The sequence below is a fragment of the Microtus ochrogaster genome, linkage group LG2, assembly GCF_000317375.1.
Source record: "Microtus ochrogaster isolate Prairie Vole_2 linkage group LG2, MicOch1.0, whole genome shotgun sequence".
Taxonomy (NCBI): domain Eukaryota; kingdom Metazoa; phylum Chordata; class Mammalia; order Rodentia; family Cricetidae; genus Microtus; species Microtus ochrogaster.
In genome coordinates, this window is record NC_022028.1 from 24040671 (window position 1) to 24054723 (window position 14053).

General features: G+C 41.9%; 1 protein-coding gene across 3 annotated transcripts; it reads left to right on the forward strand.

Moving 5' to 3' along the window:
* The first annotated feature begins 2761 nt into the window (after nt 1-2761).
* Nms (neuromedin S) lies at nt 2762-13575 on the forward strand. 3 transcript variants are annotated; one of them, XM_026785755.1, is made up of 10 exons: nt 2762-3011; nt 5242-5297; nt 5620-5670; nt 7884-7907; nt 8028-8081; nt 9507-9581; nt 10562-10597; nt 11166-11207; nt 12217-12265; nt 13394-13575. In XM_026785755.1, the coding sequence occupies exons 1-9, from the start codon at nt 2831-2833 to the stop codon at nt 12253-12255; spliced, it is 558 nt and encodes a 185-aa protein (XP_026641556.1). In that variant the 5' UTR covers nt 2762-2830; the 3' UTR covers nt 12256-12265; nt 13394-13575. The 3 variants fall into 3 exon arrangements, with proteins under 3 accessions (XP_026641556.1, XP_026641557.1, XP_026641558.1); XM_026785756.1 differs by having other exon boundaries at nt 10562-10610; nt 13394-13462; XM_026785757.1 differs by lacking the exon at nt 5620-5670 and having other exon boundaries at nt 13394-13462.
* The last annotated feature ends 478 nt before the right edge of the window (nt 13576-14053 follow it).

Genomic DNA, 14053 nt, shown 5'->3' on the forward strand with positions numbered 1-14053 from the left:
TTGTGTCTGTATTATTCTGCTTGAATTACCACAGTAAAATACCATAGACTGGGGCCTTCAACAATAGAGATCTGTATTTTCACAGCTGCTCATGGTTGGCTTCTGGTAAGCTGCCCTCCGTGGCTGTGGAAAGATCTCCTTTCCCATGGTACTCTCTCATGCCTTTCCTCCACGTACCTGAAAGCCTGGGAGAGATCCCTTACAGCTCCATTGAACCATATACCGATGGTTCTACTTCTACATGCAGTTTATCTGAGGCATGCACCTTCAACACAATATAAATTGCGGAGGGTACAACAGAGCTCAAAGCAGTGTACAAGGAATAGTAAAAGTATAGAGGTTTTTTTTTTTCCCTATAGCTTCAAATTTTTGAATTAACATTCCATGTGATACTTTACACCTTGTCTTGAATATCTTAGAACTCGTGTGGACCAAATATGCCTATGCAAATATGTGAGAATCAGTATGGGATGAAACATGTTTGGTTTGGATTATTCACTTCAGTGGTTTGTTTGAAAAGCATGTGTATCTTTTCAACACACTCCAGATGTCCAATCAGCACCTGCTGGCAGACACTGGAGTCACCGCAAATGTTGGCTATGATTTGCATGTTGAACATCTCCAGTGTTTGCAAGTGGTTTACCCCTAAAAGATGCTCCTTCATAGATGCCTTTGTTCAGTAAAGGCTTTCTGTGAGTCAGTGAGTATATTTTAAGATAAGTGGCAGAGTCTGTGGCATGGAAAGGCCAGGTGCAATTCTTGAACTAAAATTTTACATATCATAATAAATATAAGTTTCTGTTTCTTGCTGAAGTAAGGAAGAAGAAAAGATACTGTGATGAAGGCCGCACCACAATTCCCATTCTGTTATGAGTGGAATTTTTTTGGAAAACACATTATTTGAAGACACAAATAATTCCTTCTCAGCCACTCTCACCCAAAAATATTCTTTCAAAAATAACATTTGCATTCCTTTTTTGAGAATTTCATACAATGTATTTGTGAGTTTCTGCATTAACATTACAAATACAAAGCTGTCCATTGTACAAAGCAACCCCTCTGATGAGGTCTGAGAGCGACACTGATCAAAACTGCTCCTTAAAATTTCACTCATTTAAAATTTTTGACTCAGTTAAATTAAGTCAATGTTTAAAACAATTTTAAAGATTTAAGAAATAATCAAAGAAAAACAAATTAACATATTTGAGATACACTGTAAGCCTTCATTGGCTATTAGTTATCTTGTAACCTCTAACAGGGTAAAACTAATGATATACATAATGAAAAACATCTAAAATACTTATTGCCATATTGCTATCCTTTTGGCAAGAAATAGAAACTTTCATTCATTTACTTTCTGTCTCACATGACCCCCAAAGAGCTCATTTTAGAAGAAGTAACTTATCAACCCGAATCTCATTGTCTATGGACCCACAGACAGACAGGCTCAGCTGCCCTTGGGGCCCTTAGCAGCTAAGTGTTTCTTAATGATTCCCAGATCTAGTTTCTCCATTCATATGATTAGGACAGCACCAGTGTACTGTGCTTTTCTCCTGGATAATTACAAGCTAACCTACCTGAGACGATGAAAACAGATCCCAGCATGCAGAAACTCAGCAAATGGAACCGATTCATTATTATTATTAAGTAGCCATGCTATCACACTTTTTAAATTGCCAACTTAATTTGAAATAGTTAACTTATCTGTAGAAATGAATCTAAAAAAGTCTTACAGAGGTAAATTTCCAACCATGACTATTTATGTACTTACGTAGTTTTGAGACAAGGTTTCAATGTAGACCTGGCTGATCTGGAATTCACAGGAGCTCCACCTGTCTCTTGCCTCCCAAGTGCTGATATTAAAGGAGTGCTCCATCACACCTGCCTGAGTCTGTAGAAAATTGTGTTTTGGTTGCTAAATCATTTTTTTAAAAAATAATTTGTTTTTTGAGATTATAATATAATTACACCATTTCCCCTTTCCATTTTCTCCCTCCCAACTTTCCCACACATCCCTCCAGGCCCTCTTTCAAAATTTCAAATTCATGGCCTTTCTCTTCATTGTTTGTGCATACATACACATAAAGAAAACCTTCTCAGTCCATATGTTATTTGTATGTTCCTTTTCAGGGATAACCATGTAATATTGAATAACCAGTTGGTGTCCTCTTCCCTGGGTAAGACTGTTTCTCCCACTCTCTGCCTTCTTTGGTTCCCTGTAGATCTTCGTGTGTGGTTGAGGACCCCACGTGCTTTTCCCATTAACATCAGCAAATCTTTTGTATCATCCTTGTTCGGTTCGTGTGTAAGCATGTTGATTAGAATGACTTTTTTCTATAACAGAGCTTTCTATGGGTTAGACATGGAATAGAGAAGGGTGAAATGATCTTCTAATTGACCTTTGTCCCCCTGTAATGTTTATCCATCCTAGGACTTGAGGATTTGTTCTTAGATGTACCAAAGACTACGAGACAACCTTTGCTGCTACAAGAAAATAAACAGTTTCCTAGGAAGCACGACTTCAGCATACAAGGGTTTATAGGTTTATGTCCAGCGCTATGATTTAGAAAGAAAGGGGGAATAGGCCTTTCCCGAGTCAGAAGTTTTTCTGAAGTCATTATAGAATAACAATTACGACTCCCCACTTCTTATTTTTATTGCTGGCTCGACTCTACAATGCTTACACTAGGAGGATATTATTCTACAAATAAGGGCCCAGCGTGACATTTATGAGAAAGCCTGGGTCCTCCTGCGCAAAGCTGATTGGTGCTCAGCTGTTGGACTCTAGGATGCTGCCGATAAAGGCTCCTTACTGCCCTGGGCTGGACAGATGCAGGGCAGGGAATCATCTCTGCCTCTGGACCCTGGGAAAGTGCTCACTGCCTCTCTGAACAACACACATCTGTGGCCTGCAAAGAGGAGCCAGACCTCGAAGATGAAACATCTGCCTCCCCAGTTCCCTTCCGTCCTGGTCATCTACTGCGTCTGTATGCTGAAGATTCCCTCCTCAGGTAAGGGGACTGACACCATATCTGCCTGACCTGAGTTCCGTACAAGACAGGGATATTTACCCTGCAGAGTCGTTCTCACAAGAGTTGAACTTCCTTCTCCCACCTATTCTTACATCTACCCGCTTGTTTTCAGGCGTGGCACTTGTGTCCAACCAGTGTGAGGGACACAATGAGATGCCAGAGCCTTTTACACAGAGACTTTCTCCAAAGATACCGGGATGAAACAGCCCTTGCCCCAGGAGTGTCTTGAGTCTGTGGTGGTGAAATTGAAGGGTATGGTCTCCATGCGCACTGGGGTCTGTTTCAGAGATACCGAGCTGAGAACACAGGGAAGAAAGTTAGGTTTACAGTCCCTCAGACTGACAGCTGGTGGGCAGCTGGAGCGAGCAGAGAGCAACTCTACAGACGAAAGGAATTATATCCAGGTGGGAGGGAATAGGTTCTCAGAGCTCAGGGGAACCAGAAGGCAAGCATCCTCCAGTTCCTTGGGCGCTGTCCGCGGTGCTGACCGGGCGCTGCCCCTTTTCAATTTCTGAGCAGTTTGTAGGGAGCCCGAAGTGGGGAGAAGGTCTGAAGTCCTCAGTCATGATCAGATCACCATCTCCAGGCAGTTTGTCATAGAGTGCAGGAAAGTGGGCCATTGAGGAAAGTCTATGATTTGAACAAAGGCAGATTACAAAAATTTGAGCTTTTCCTTTAGAATTTTGATTTAGAGAACCTTGAAATACAGTGTGCTTGTTTTGTCCTAAAGAGTAATTGCAACATCTGGGCTTTGTGAGAAATTGTATCATTTTAAAATCTCTAGAGCATCAAGTCTCCTCTGTGGTTTTCCAGCCAGGCTTCTAGGTTCTTCTCTGCTGCTTTGTCTAACCTGCAGCTCACAGCCAGCCCAGGACAAGCAGCTGCTGTCCCTCTGGCCTCCAACAGAATCTTGTTCATAGTTTGCTGTTGAGATCTCATATTTATATCCATCCCTTATTTTTCATATTATTTTGTTTTCTGAGGGTAGAGTCCTGTGGTCTCCATTTTTGTATTAGCACATACCTCCCAATAAGATCTTGTAGGACTGGTTTGCAGTACTTTGCATTACTAAGTGAACATAATTACCAAAAATATCTTTCCATTAACCTGTGCCCTGATCACATCTGACTTCCAATCAGGGATTTTTTTTTTTGGTTCCCTGACCGAGAAGGGATTTTTGTTAAGATCTATCGGAGTATTCGATATTAGATGAAGATTTCTTGCTTGTGACGGTCGTCAAAATCATTGAAGGGACTTAACATATGTATCCCAATTTCAGTCTTGCTAGAGAAAACTACATTAACTCTACATTACCTTCTACCATTTCAAATCAGGGTATTACTCTTCAAGGCTTGAACACCATTGTTGGAATATGCAGGAATATTGCCTTAGCTTTCTTTTGCTTCAGACTGCAGAGAACAAATGACCCACAGTGTAAACACGTATGTGTACATACATGTATGTGTGTGTATGTATGTGTGTATGTGTGCATGCACGACTGCATGCACGTATATTTGTTGTTGCTAGAATAAGCTTCTCTTGAGTCATACACCCCTTGTTCCACACTGTAAGGTATCCAAGTTCAGGACATTATATGTATTTATTTAATCTTATTTTGTTAGTGTTGGCCTACCCTTATGGATGCTTTCAGCTGCATAAACCTCTGAGTGTAATAAATGAAAAGATGTGTTTGTGTAAGTCAGAAGGGGGCTGGAAGGATTCAATTATATGCTAGCAGCAATTCTCCCCAGAACACCCCTGGAGGGGCTGGTAGAGTGGAGACGGGCACCTGCATGTCTTGAAAGTCCTGATTAGATGCACACACTTTGTTGATATTACTTTCTGGTATTTGATCCTCACTAATTCTACCAAAATATAAACTTATTTGCTCCCTAAGTATTTTCTCTTTCTTTATTGATTTGCTAGCAGATGGACTAGCAACTCCCATTACATCAAACGCATGGAGTTTTAAAGCTGTGTTGTTGCACATCTTGGATTTGATAGTATTAGGTAGAGGTGTTTTATCTTTTTGGTTCCTCTTAACTGTACCTTCTGTTGCCTTTTTAACGTGCTTTCTCAATGACTTCCTTTTTGCTCAGCTCTGTGATGGATTCTATTAAGGCCTCTGTATAATTTTTATGGCATGGGTGCAGAAGCACATGCTATGATCTCTTTCTGGAATTGATGCTTTGATTGTCTTTTGTTGTAGGAGTTTCTCAACCTTTAGCCGATTCTCCAGATGGCTTGGATATTGCGGAGCTTGAGGTATGCTATTATGCAGCATTTTGAGATTTGCATTTAGTCCCAGTCTTGAAAATATCATGTGGTTAATGTTCATTTGAAACTATTTTAAGATCAGATATTTGGCTGCGGCAGAAGCTCACTGCGATTGCTGCATGGCCTCATTTAAGACATCCTGAGAGTTGAACTGAAATTCGCTACACTGTGTGAGGAGATAATTCAGGGTTCACAAATGGAACGATTTTAGAATTTTAAACATGTTGTAAGAGAATTCTACTGGCTAAAGAGTTTTATTTTATTTTATTATTTTGTATTTGATTTCTTTTTTCCTCATTCTGTCTTTTAGCAACTGGTATACTTTCTGAACCAGTGGGAGACACTTTATAACCAACCTAAGGTAAAACTAATACATATACTAGCTCTTATAGTTATATCAGTATGTAAGTTTACATCATAACTTATGTTTAATATATGGTTGTTGCTGTACACTAGAGAATGGTGCATATATGTGTATGTGTGTTTATAAAAATACAAATTTAAGAAAAATTAAGTTTCTTTGAAATTACCATAAAATATTAGTACTTCATATATATTAATATTATGTTATCTAGATCATAAAATTAGTTATATACTATAATGTATGTTATAAATTGATGCATTATGGTGTAACAGCTCTTAACACAGTAGATCTCATGTAAAGGACCATACCAACAGTAACTATAGTAACCACAACAGAAGTAATTCAGTGGCTACAAAGTCAATGCTGGTTAATTGAAACTTTGAAAGATTGGTCTTAGGACCAAGTTCACAACTCTCAGCGTAGCCCATCAGTTTTCACCTTGAGTAACATTTCTTCTTCTCCACTCACTTCCTAGCCCACAACATCACACAGTCCAGTCACATCCAACATCTCACTATAGCCCAAACACACCAAACCCTTTAACTCTTGATCAGCCTTCTCTTTAGTCAGGAATGGCTGCCTTCCTGGGAGCCTGTAGTTACAGCCCAGGCTCTCAAACGGAGCTGTCTCTGCACCTTAGCTGGCTTGTCTGTTGCATGCATGCAATTGCTCTTACAAGTCCAGTTACCCTAAGGAACGGGAGCTCTAACTTCCATAAAGTGCTTTGGACAGCACCCCACAGCATAGTAAAAGAGAGCCATTAGCCACCTCTTGATGCAGCTACTCCTCATTCAAAATCCAAGTGCCGCTTTCTCTCTCAAACATCATGAAGATATAGTAGGCACATCTTGCTTTCAATTTGCCACTTATGCACATGTTTGGAGATGATTATATATAACCACCTTTCTGATAGCTCTGGTGTCTGGACAAAACCTCAAAGGGAGAACTCGGAGTCCCCCAACTCCCACTACTTCCCTACCTTTCAAAACAGTGGCTTTCACGCTTTTATATGAAGGCTGTGGTGTCTCTGGCATAAGCAGGGGCAGTCAAGGTGTAGCTGTCCTAGGACCAGCCGCAGCATTCATTTGAATTGAGGGATTTCCAGATGCAAGGACCTAGCTGGACTGCGTTTTTGCGTTTTTTTTGTTTTTGTTTTTGTTTTTTTTGTTTTTTTTTTTTTACCATTTTCATTTCTCCTGAGCCTACCACACCCGTTATTTCTGATCACAGATGAAAAAATAGTCATTCAGTGAACATAGATGCCAACACTTTGAAATTATGACTAGAGAGCTATTGCCTCTTCCTGGCTTAGTTGCTGCTTCCAACTGTCCAGTGTTGGGATGAATTGCTGGAGTTCCTAATGCGCTACCGTTCTGTTCTTCATAAGCCCGGTCTTTGCAGGAAACTTCTGTGTTCAAGCAAGACGGGAAGTGGTTGTATTCTACACCCAATGTCATATGTAGAAACTCTTCAAGTTCAGCTTTTCTCTTTATCCCATGAGATCAGAAGGAATTTAGACAGGAAAAAGCTAACAGATTCTGTGACCAGAGACCCATTTATTCCTTAATTCAGGAGAGCTTCTGGAGAAGAGGGCCCTGCCAGGAACTAGGGATGGAGTGGCGACCCACACAAAACTACCTGCCCTCATAACGTGTGCGTTATAGTTGGGGGAATGAGTGAAATGCTACCTGAATAAAGTTGATACATGTTTTTCTATGAAAAGGAAGGAAGGAAGGAAGAATGATACACATGAAATCTAGAGAAGTCTGATTGGCAGCTGGAAAAGAGTTGAATAAACTATTGATTTTTATGAAACAGGGGAAACACTTTCCTCCCTAAGATTAAAAAGATAAGAAGAGATGACTTGTAAAATCTGTGTCAAATCAGCTACAGTCTTTTTTCTTTTTTTTTCTTTCTTTTTTCTTTATTATTTTTTTTGAGACTGGATTTCTCTGTGTATCTATACAGCCCTGGCTACTCACTCTGTAGACCAGGCTGACCTTGAACTCACAGAGATTCACCTGCTTCTGCCCCTGAGCACTGGGCTTAAAGGAGTGTGCCACCACTGCCCAGCTGTCAACTACGTCTTGACTGATTCATAATATTTGAGTAAATCCAGTCAGGCTTATAGTGTGACTTAAACTGAAAACATCATCAGATACCTGCTCCAGTAAAACTCCGGGTAACTTTCTTTTCAATTCTCTTTCCAGGAAAACCAGGATGTGTACAAAAGGGTGAGTGCCTTGTGGTGCCCGACACGTACTTTGCGCCATGTTTGGAGCAAGTGACACTGGTGCTAACACATGTTTGGAGCAAGTGACACTGGTGCTAACATCCCTCTCTTATTTATTCAGTTTTTATTTCACTACTCCAGAGCTCAGAAGCCGACACATCCCACTAACTCTGAGGTCAGTATTTTATTATACTTTCTGTAAAAACGATGCTCTTCTGCATACCTTTTATGCCTTCTGAATTTATATGCGCACACACTGCCAAGCTTTAGGCAGGGAACGCCTAGATACCCATGCATGATAGCTCCCCCCTCATCTTCCCGCTCCCTGCCCAGGATGGGGAGAATTGTCACTTTCTCATCAGGGGTGGGGATGATGGGTAACCGACAGATCTGAAATATTAGAGAAGAAAAAACGGCAGAAAAGGGAGATCAAGGAAGAAGAGCGCTCTTGTGATCGTGCACTTAAACACAATCACAAGGAGAGCCTGGTAAGTGCTACACCCATTGCTTCTTAGTGCTTCCCCTCTTTATATTCTGAAGATTACTGTGGGATGCATACAGTGCTGCCCATCCCGCCCCACCCCCATGATCCACACATGCCGTCTTCTGTGGCTGGTAGGGTGTAGATGCCCAATGGGAATGACAACGATCACCTCTAACTTGTGTTTGTAGCTCTGGGGCTCAGATTGCAGGCCTTGTGCATGGTAGACAAGCACCCTATCACCGAGCTACATCCCCAACCCCCATCTTTTTTTTTTTTTTGGCATAAGTTCTCACTATGTAGTCCAGCTTCCTCCTACTTTGCCAGAAGATTCCAGGTGGGCGCCATCATGCCTGCCTGACTTTTTTAAAACTCTTAGCGACCCTCAAGAGTGGTTCGTGTAGGTGAATTTCTGCCGGGTGGCATTTGAGAAACTCTGGGAAGGTCATAAAATCTAGAGTTTAGTTTGGATGCATTGTCCCAGTGACTGACATTCCACTATAGGAAAGTCACTTATCTATATACTTAGGGCTTCGCGAGTCTTCTTAACGATTGTCAAACACTCAGCAAAGTATCTTTCCTCCCAGAGACAAAGTCACTGATGTTCTGGGTCTAGGAATGGGATTAGATAAGGAGGAGCCAGCTACCACAAAGCAAAAAGGAACAAAGGGGAGAGGCCATGGTTGTTTCAAAACCAAAACACCTGAGAACAGATGCCCTTATCTGGGAGTGTGCAGACAGGTGAAGCCAAGCAGTGTAGAGCCCGATGCTTACCGCCCTGGTACCCCCTCCCCAGAACAACACATCGGAAGAGAGAAAAAGAATCCAGGGCAGCAGCTACTTTGAGGCTAAGGCAGAGTGCCTAGGGTTAATGTCGGTAATCCGCTGACTTATCCTGAGGGGAGATTTTTAAGTTGGTGTGTTGGAATTGAAACCTGTATCTAGGCAAGCAATGTTTCGAGCTTAGGCTCCAGAATCGATTTTACTCTGAAAATTAAACCCATCTGTAAAAGAGGCGAGTCAAGAAGGACGTGCATAGCCCTGGGCTCTCAACCGGAGTCACCGAGGTTACATCTCCTCCCTGAGACTCTCAGGCCTCAGGGCGTCTCTCTGTTGCAGTTTGTGCCCGTGCACCCGTTGATGCGCCTGGCTGCCAAGCTCTCCAGCAGAAGGATGAAAAGATTGCCGCATCCAGTAGGTGCCTGTTTCCTCCCTCCATAGTACTACAGCTTATTTTAGACACGACGGTAAATGTGTGATGTCACCCTGTCTTGCTCATTTTTGTTCTCTCCTTGAATCCCAATATCCAGTTTGGTAGGGAGAGCTGTGTGGTCCCCTAGCCTTGACTTTCCAGGCTGTTGTGACTGGAAGGGCCAAGGGAGGGGCCCTGTGGTTCAGCCCCATCCAATCCTGTCCCTCTTTTTCTTTGCTTGGTTTATTTTGTTTTTGTTTTATGTTATTTTTCAATTCTGTCCTTTTGTTTCATCATGGAATTTGCCCTGGTGATGTTCCTGCTTCTGCCTGCTTTAAGTTACTTCTTTTCCCTTAAGTTCAGTAAGGACACTTTCAGTAATAGCTGATCCTGTACAAATTATTAATCAAAAAAGAACTATTAATGAAGGTTTTATGTATGACAGCAAAAAATTAATTTAAAAAATTTCTTTTGGCTATCTTGAGTCCAGCTGTAGCAGCCGACATGTCCTGTTTGGTCCAGAAACTTCCTAGATTTAAACCCAGTAGTTCTAAGACTTCGGGAAATTTCTCAGTCGCTAGAACACTGCCTGATCTCCCTGCTGCCTGCACACGGGCTTCCCGCTGGGCTCTAACTCCATTCTTAAACCAAGTTATAATGGAAAATGAACGGAAGATGCTAAAATAACTTGACACTGAAAATTCGCTTAAATCAGAAGTACATTTCAGAGTTGGGTTTATTCAGAGTTGTGAGCAAATGAAACCTATTTAAATCCCACACTGCCACACTGGTTGACTGAACAAGCTTTCCTTCCAGAACTTGCAATCGGTCTCACGATCAGCTATTCTCCCCCAGTGCTTTTTTGTCCCTCTCTTCTGGCGATCTTCGAATGGAACCAGGAAGGGACACCATCACTCTAGGGCAGCTTGAGGTGATGGGGGTGATGCCCTGATGAATCAATTTATACATTGTTCCTTCACAGGATTCCGGGGCTGCTACTGTGGACTTTCCTAAGAAGGCATGTGAACCTCGTGAGAACACTGATTTCCAGAAGGTTCTAGAAAAAAGGGCAAAGATGTGGCTGGAACCTGTAACTCTTCCAGGCCCATTTAGATAGAACAGATCTCCTTAGAGGACACTGAATATCCTCTCTAAACATTGAAGTTGGGGGTCCCTGGGCTTGTCCTGAGGTAGAAAGTGATTATGGAAATATGGAGTGAACGTTAAACATGGCGAATATTTCGTTTCTAGTCTCTACAGGTGAGTCACCTGGGCCATCTAATACTAGGGACTTGTCCTCTCTGGTTCAGGGACCCACATGCCATTGTGCAAACTTAGAGAGAGGACAAATACTTCAGCCAGTGTCAATCCCATAGACCAGTGAATCTCAGACTTAAGCATGTCTTAGAATCTGGTTAAATTGGGATAGCTGGGCTCTTCCCTGAGATTTAGTAGGTCTGAGATGGACTTTGAGAATTTTCATTAATAACAAGTATTTCAGATATCTTTATGTTTGAAACCTTCTCCAAGGATGTTTCTGTGACTTAGACTGTGACTGCATAACAGTTTGTGTTTCTGTGTTGCAGGGACCCACTTCTACCTGGGGGCGGCCATTTTTCCTTTTCAGGGTATACTGGCTTTCCTTCTTCTGTTTCTAACTGCATTCACTGTTGTCATCTCAACTGCTGGGACCAGATGGGCACTGCTCTTCTCCATGCAGGGCGTGGTTCACCAAAAATTTTTACAAACTTGCAAGGGAAACAGAGCGACAAGGCATAGGCTGGGCATGTCCGTAGTCTAGGAGCTTGGAGGTCAAGGGGGAAGGACTTCTGTTGATGCACAGATACTGGGCAAACCAGAGTCCACAATCCCAAGCAGATGTGTGGCCTAAAACCACACTGGCATGAGAAGTCCAGGTGCCATCTTCCTTCCCAGGTGATAGAAAGGTCCTTGTTAAAGTCATGGAGTTTTCAGTTTTGCTCTATTCGCTAACTGCACACTCAGCTTCTCAATATTTGCATAAAAGTGTGAGTGAGTCAGACTTAATCCATGACTACTCTAAGTTGTAATCTGCGAATCATGGGTGCTAGTATCCTGCAAAAAAAAAAAAAAAGACAAGATTAGAAGATGCAACACTTAGTCTTCCTGACGACCCACAGCACACTGTGGCCCACTCAGGACTCTGGGAAATGGCATGGAAAGCCCACCTATGTTCTTTGTTTCCCTAACCCCTAACATCTCGGCCCATGGGAATCTTTATCACCTGTCCCCAGTTTCTACCTTTTTCATTTTCCTGACCTTCAAAAGTGCTATTTTCTGGGAAGAACTCTGAGAAGCAGTAGATCACTGTTACGTCTCCAGGCTGAGAAGTCTGGAAAGTAGACGGTCTCCCCATGAGCTAAATCTAAGGAGGAGGTGTGATGGAGAATAGGGGTCATGTTCCTGGGAACAGTGAGAGCCTAGATCATTGCCCAAGAGGATGGATGCGGACTTGCTGTGTAAGTCTCCAATGATGGGAGTGAGAGCTCAGTTAGAAAAACAAGGCCATTGTGTTCAGTAGGGAAAAATGTCCAGGAATTTGTATCTTGGTGTTTATAAGACTTTCTTCCTTGCCCTTGCTTTTTTTTTTCCTTTCAGTCAAGGAATGGAAGATACATTAACAACAAATTCCAGTAGACAGAGCAAGGTTAGTTTCGTTGTAGATTTTCTCTTCCAAGCAAACATTCTATGTCTGACCTGGAGGTGATAGAGGCAGAAGGTGGGATTTCTATTGTTCAAACAAAGGACTCGGCCTGTCCACAGCACAAAGAAGTCCACCCCACCTCCCTACCATCCAGTCTGGAAGAAGCAGACTCTTCCAGCTGTGTTACAGCCTCTGCTTTCACAATTGGCTTTGAGAAGTTTGTCGTTTTTGGATAGAGTTGTGCTAGAGAGTAGTTCTCATATGACCCGAATGCTCCCCATCCTTCACATTTGACCCTTCCAGTGAAGAAAACACTACCCTAGTGTGTTGAGGTGGTGCTCCAAGGAGGCCTTCAGACAAGGAAGTTCATGCATAGGGGCGACTCTAGACTGATCTGTCTCTCCTGAGGACCTGGCCTCATGAAGATATGAGCATTATCTGTTGCCAGCATCAGAGTCCTAGGAGTCCAAGGTGCCTGAGGAAGCTGCCATCACCCTGGGAGATGGAACTGCCCAGCAAAAGCAGGAGTAAGGTGTTGCTCAAGGCCAAAAGATTTATATAAATCCAAAAAACTAGTTCAATACCAAAGATAAATATCTATACTATTAAATATAAATATCTATAAATGTTTTATGTCCCACCAGCCAGCTCCCAAATAATGGCACAAAGACTTCTTGTGAAATAGGAAAGCTCAGTCTTAGCTTAGGATTGTTTCTAACTAGCTCCTATAACTTAAATGAACCCATTTCTATTAGTCTGCAGGTTTCCATACAGCTCATAGCTTTTACCTTTCTATATGTTCTGCTTCCTCTGCATTTGGCTAGTGACTCCCCCTTTCTTCTTCCTAGTGCTCTCTCTGTCCAGAAGTCCTGCCTTTAACCTCTGCCTAGTTTTTTTTTTAGACCATTTAGCTTTTTAATAAACCAACTACAATGATATATTTTTACATAGTGTCATCAAATATCTTGCAACAAATACCATAAAGACTACTTGAAGGAAAACAGTGTTGGTGCTTGTGACGTGCCACATCACTGTATACGTGTAGAATATGTCTATTATAACTTGTATCTGGGCCTCGTCTTGATCCTGATGGCGGCTGCACTTACACTGAACACATCTTTTGTTTTGCAGGATTCCAATGGAACAGGAGAGTTTGGAGCTTTGGAGGAAATGCCGAGTTACTTCATGTGTATATTGAACAATATTTCTGTTGTCCTATTGCCTCCAGAATACTTACTTGTATAAAAAATAAATCAGCACTGATACAGCATCTTTACTTTTGTTGTAAGGCTGTGGGAATAAACATATTACATGAATAATAGATTTCTGAGAAATTACTGACTTGGGAGTGAAGCAAGCTTGATAAACTGAGCACATAGATTTAGGATAAGCTAAGATCCTGGTGTCAGATAGCTGGGTGACTTTGATGTGATTGCTCAGATTTCTGTTTCTGTAGTAAATACCTGATGTGCATTACTTAGAAGGAGAGAAGGTTCGTTTGGGGTCATGGTTTCCTACTACTTGGTTTTCTCTGCCTATTGCTTTGGCTCTGTGGCTTCAAAGTTCATCATGATGAAAAGGAAAGGGCCAAACCACTGGCTCTAGAGTCAGAATGTCCAAGTTTAAATTCTGGCTTGAGATCTTGCTCAAGTTACTTAACCTCTGTCTTTGCTCTGTCCCCAACTTAATCTCCTCACCTTTGGAATGGGATAGCAATAATACCAACACTCATTTAGTGCCTTCTTTATGTAATTTAAATAAGGTAACGTATACAAAAGGCTTAGCATAGTA

Bases quoted from the DNA above. Each gene is read 5' to 3' on its own strand.
- Nms (XM_026785755.1), top strand. From the start codon at position 2,831: ATGCAGGGCAGGGAATCATCTCTGCCTCTGGACCCTGGGAAAGTGCTC. The intron at 5,298-5,619 runs GTATGCTATTAT...TCTGTCTTTTAG, and splicing joins TGGATATTGCGGAGCTTGAG to CAACTGGTATACTTTCTGAA. The intron at 8,082-9,506 runs GTCAGTATTTTA...TCTCTGTTGCAG, and splicing joins CACATCCCACTAACTCTGAG to TTTGTGCCCGTGCACCCGTT.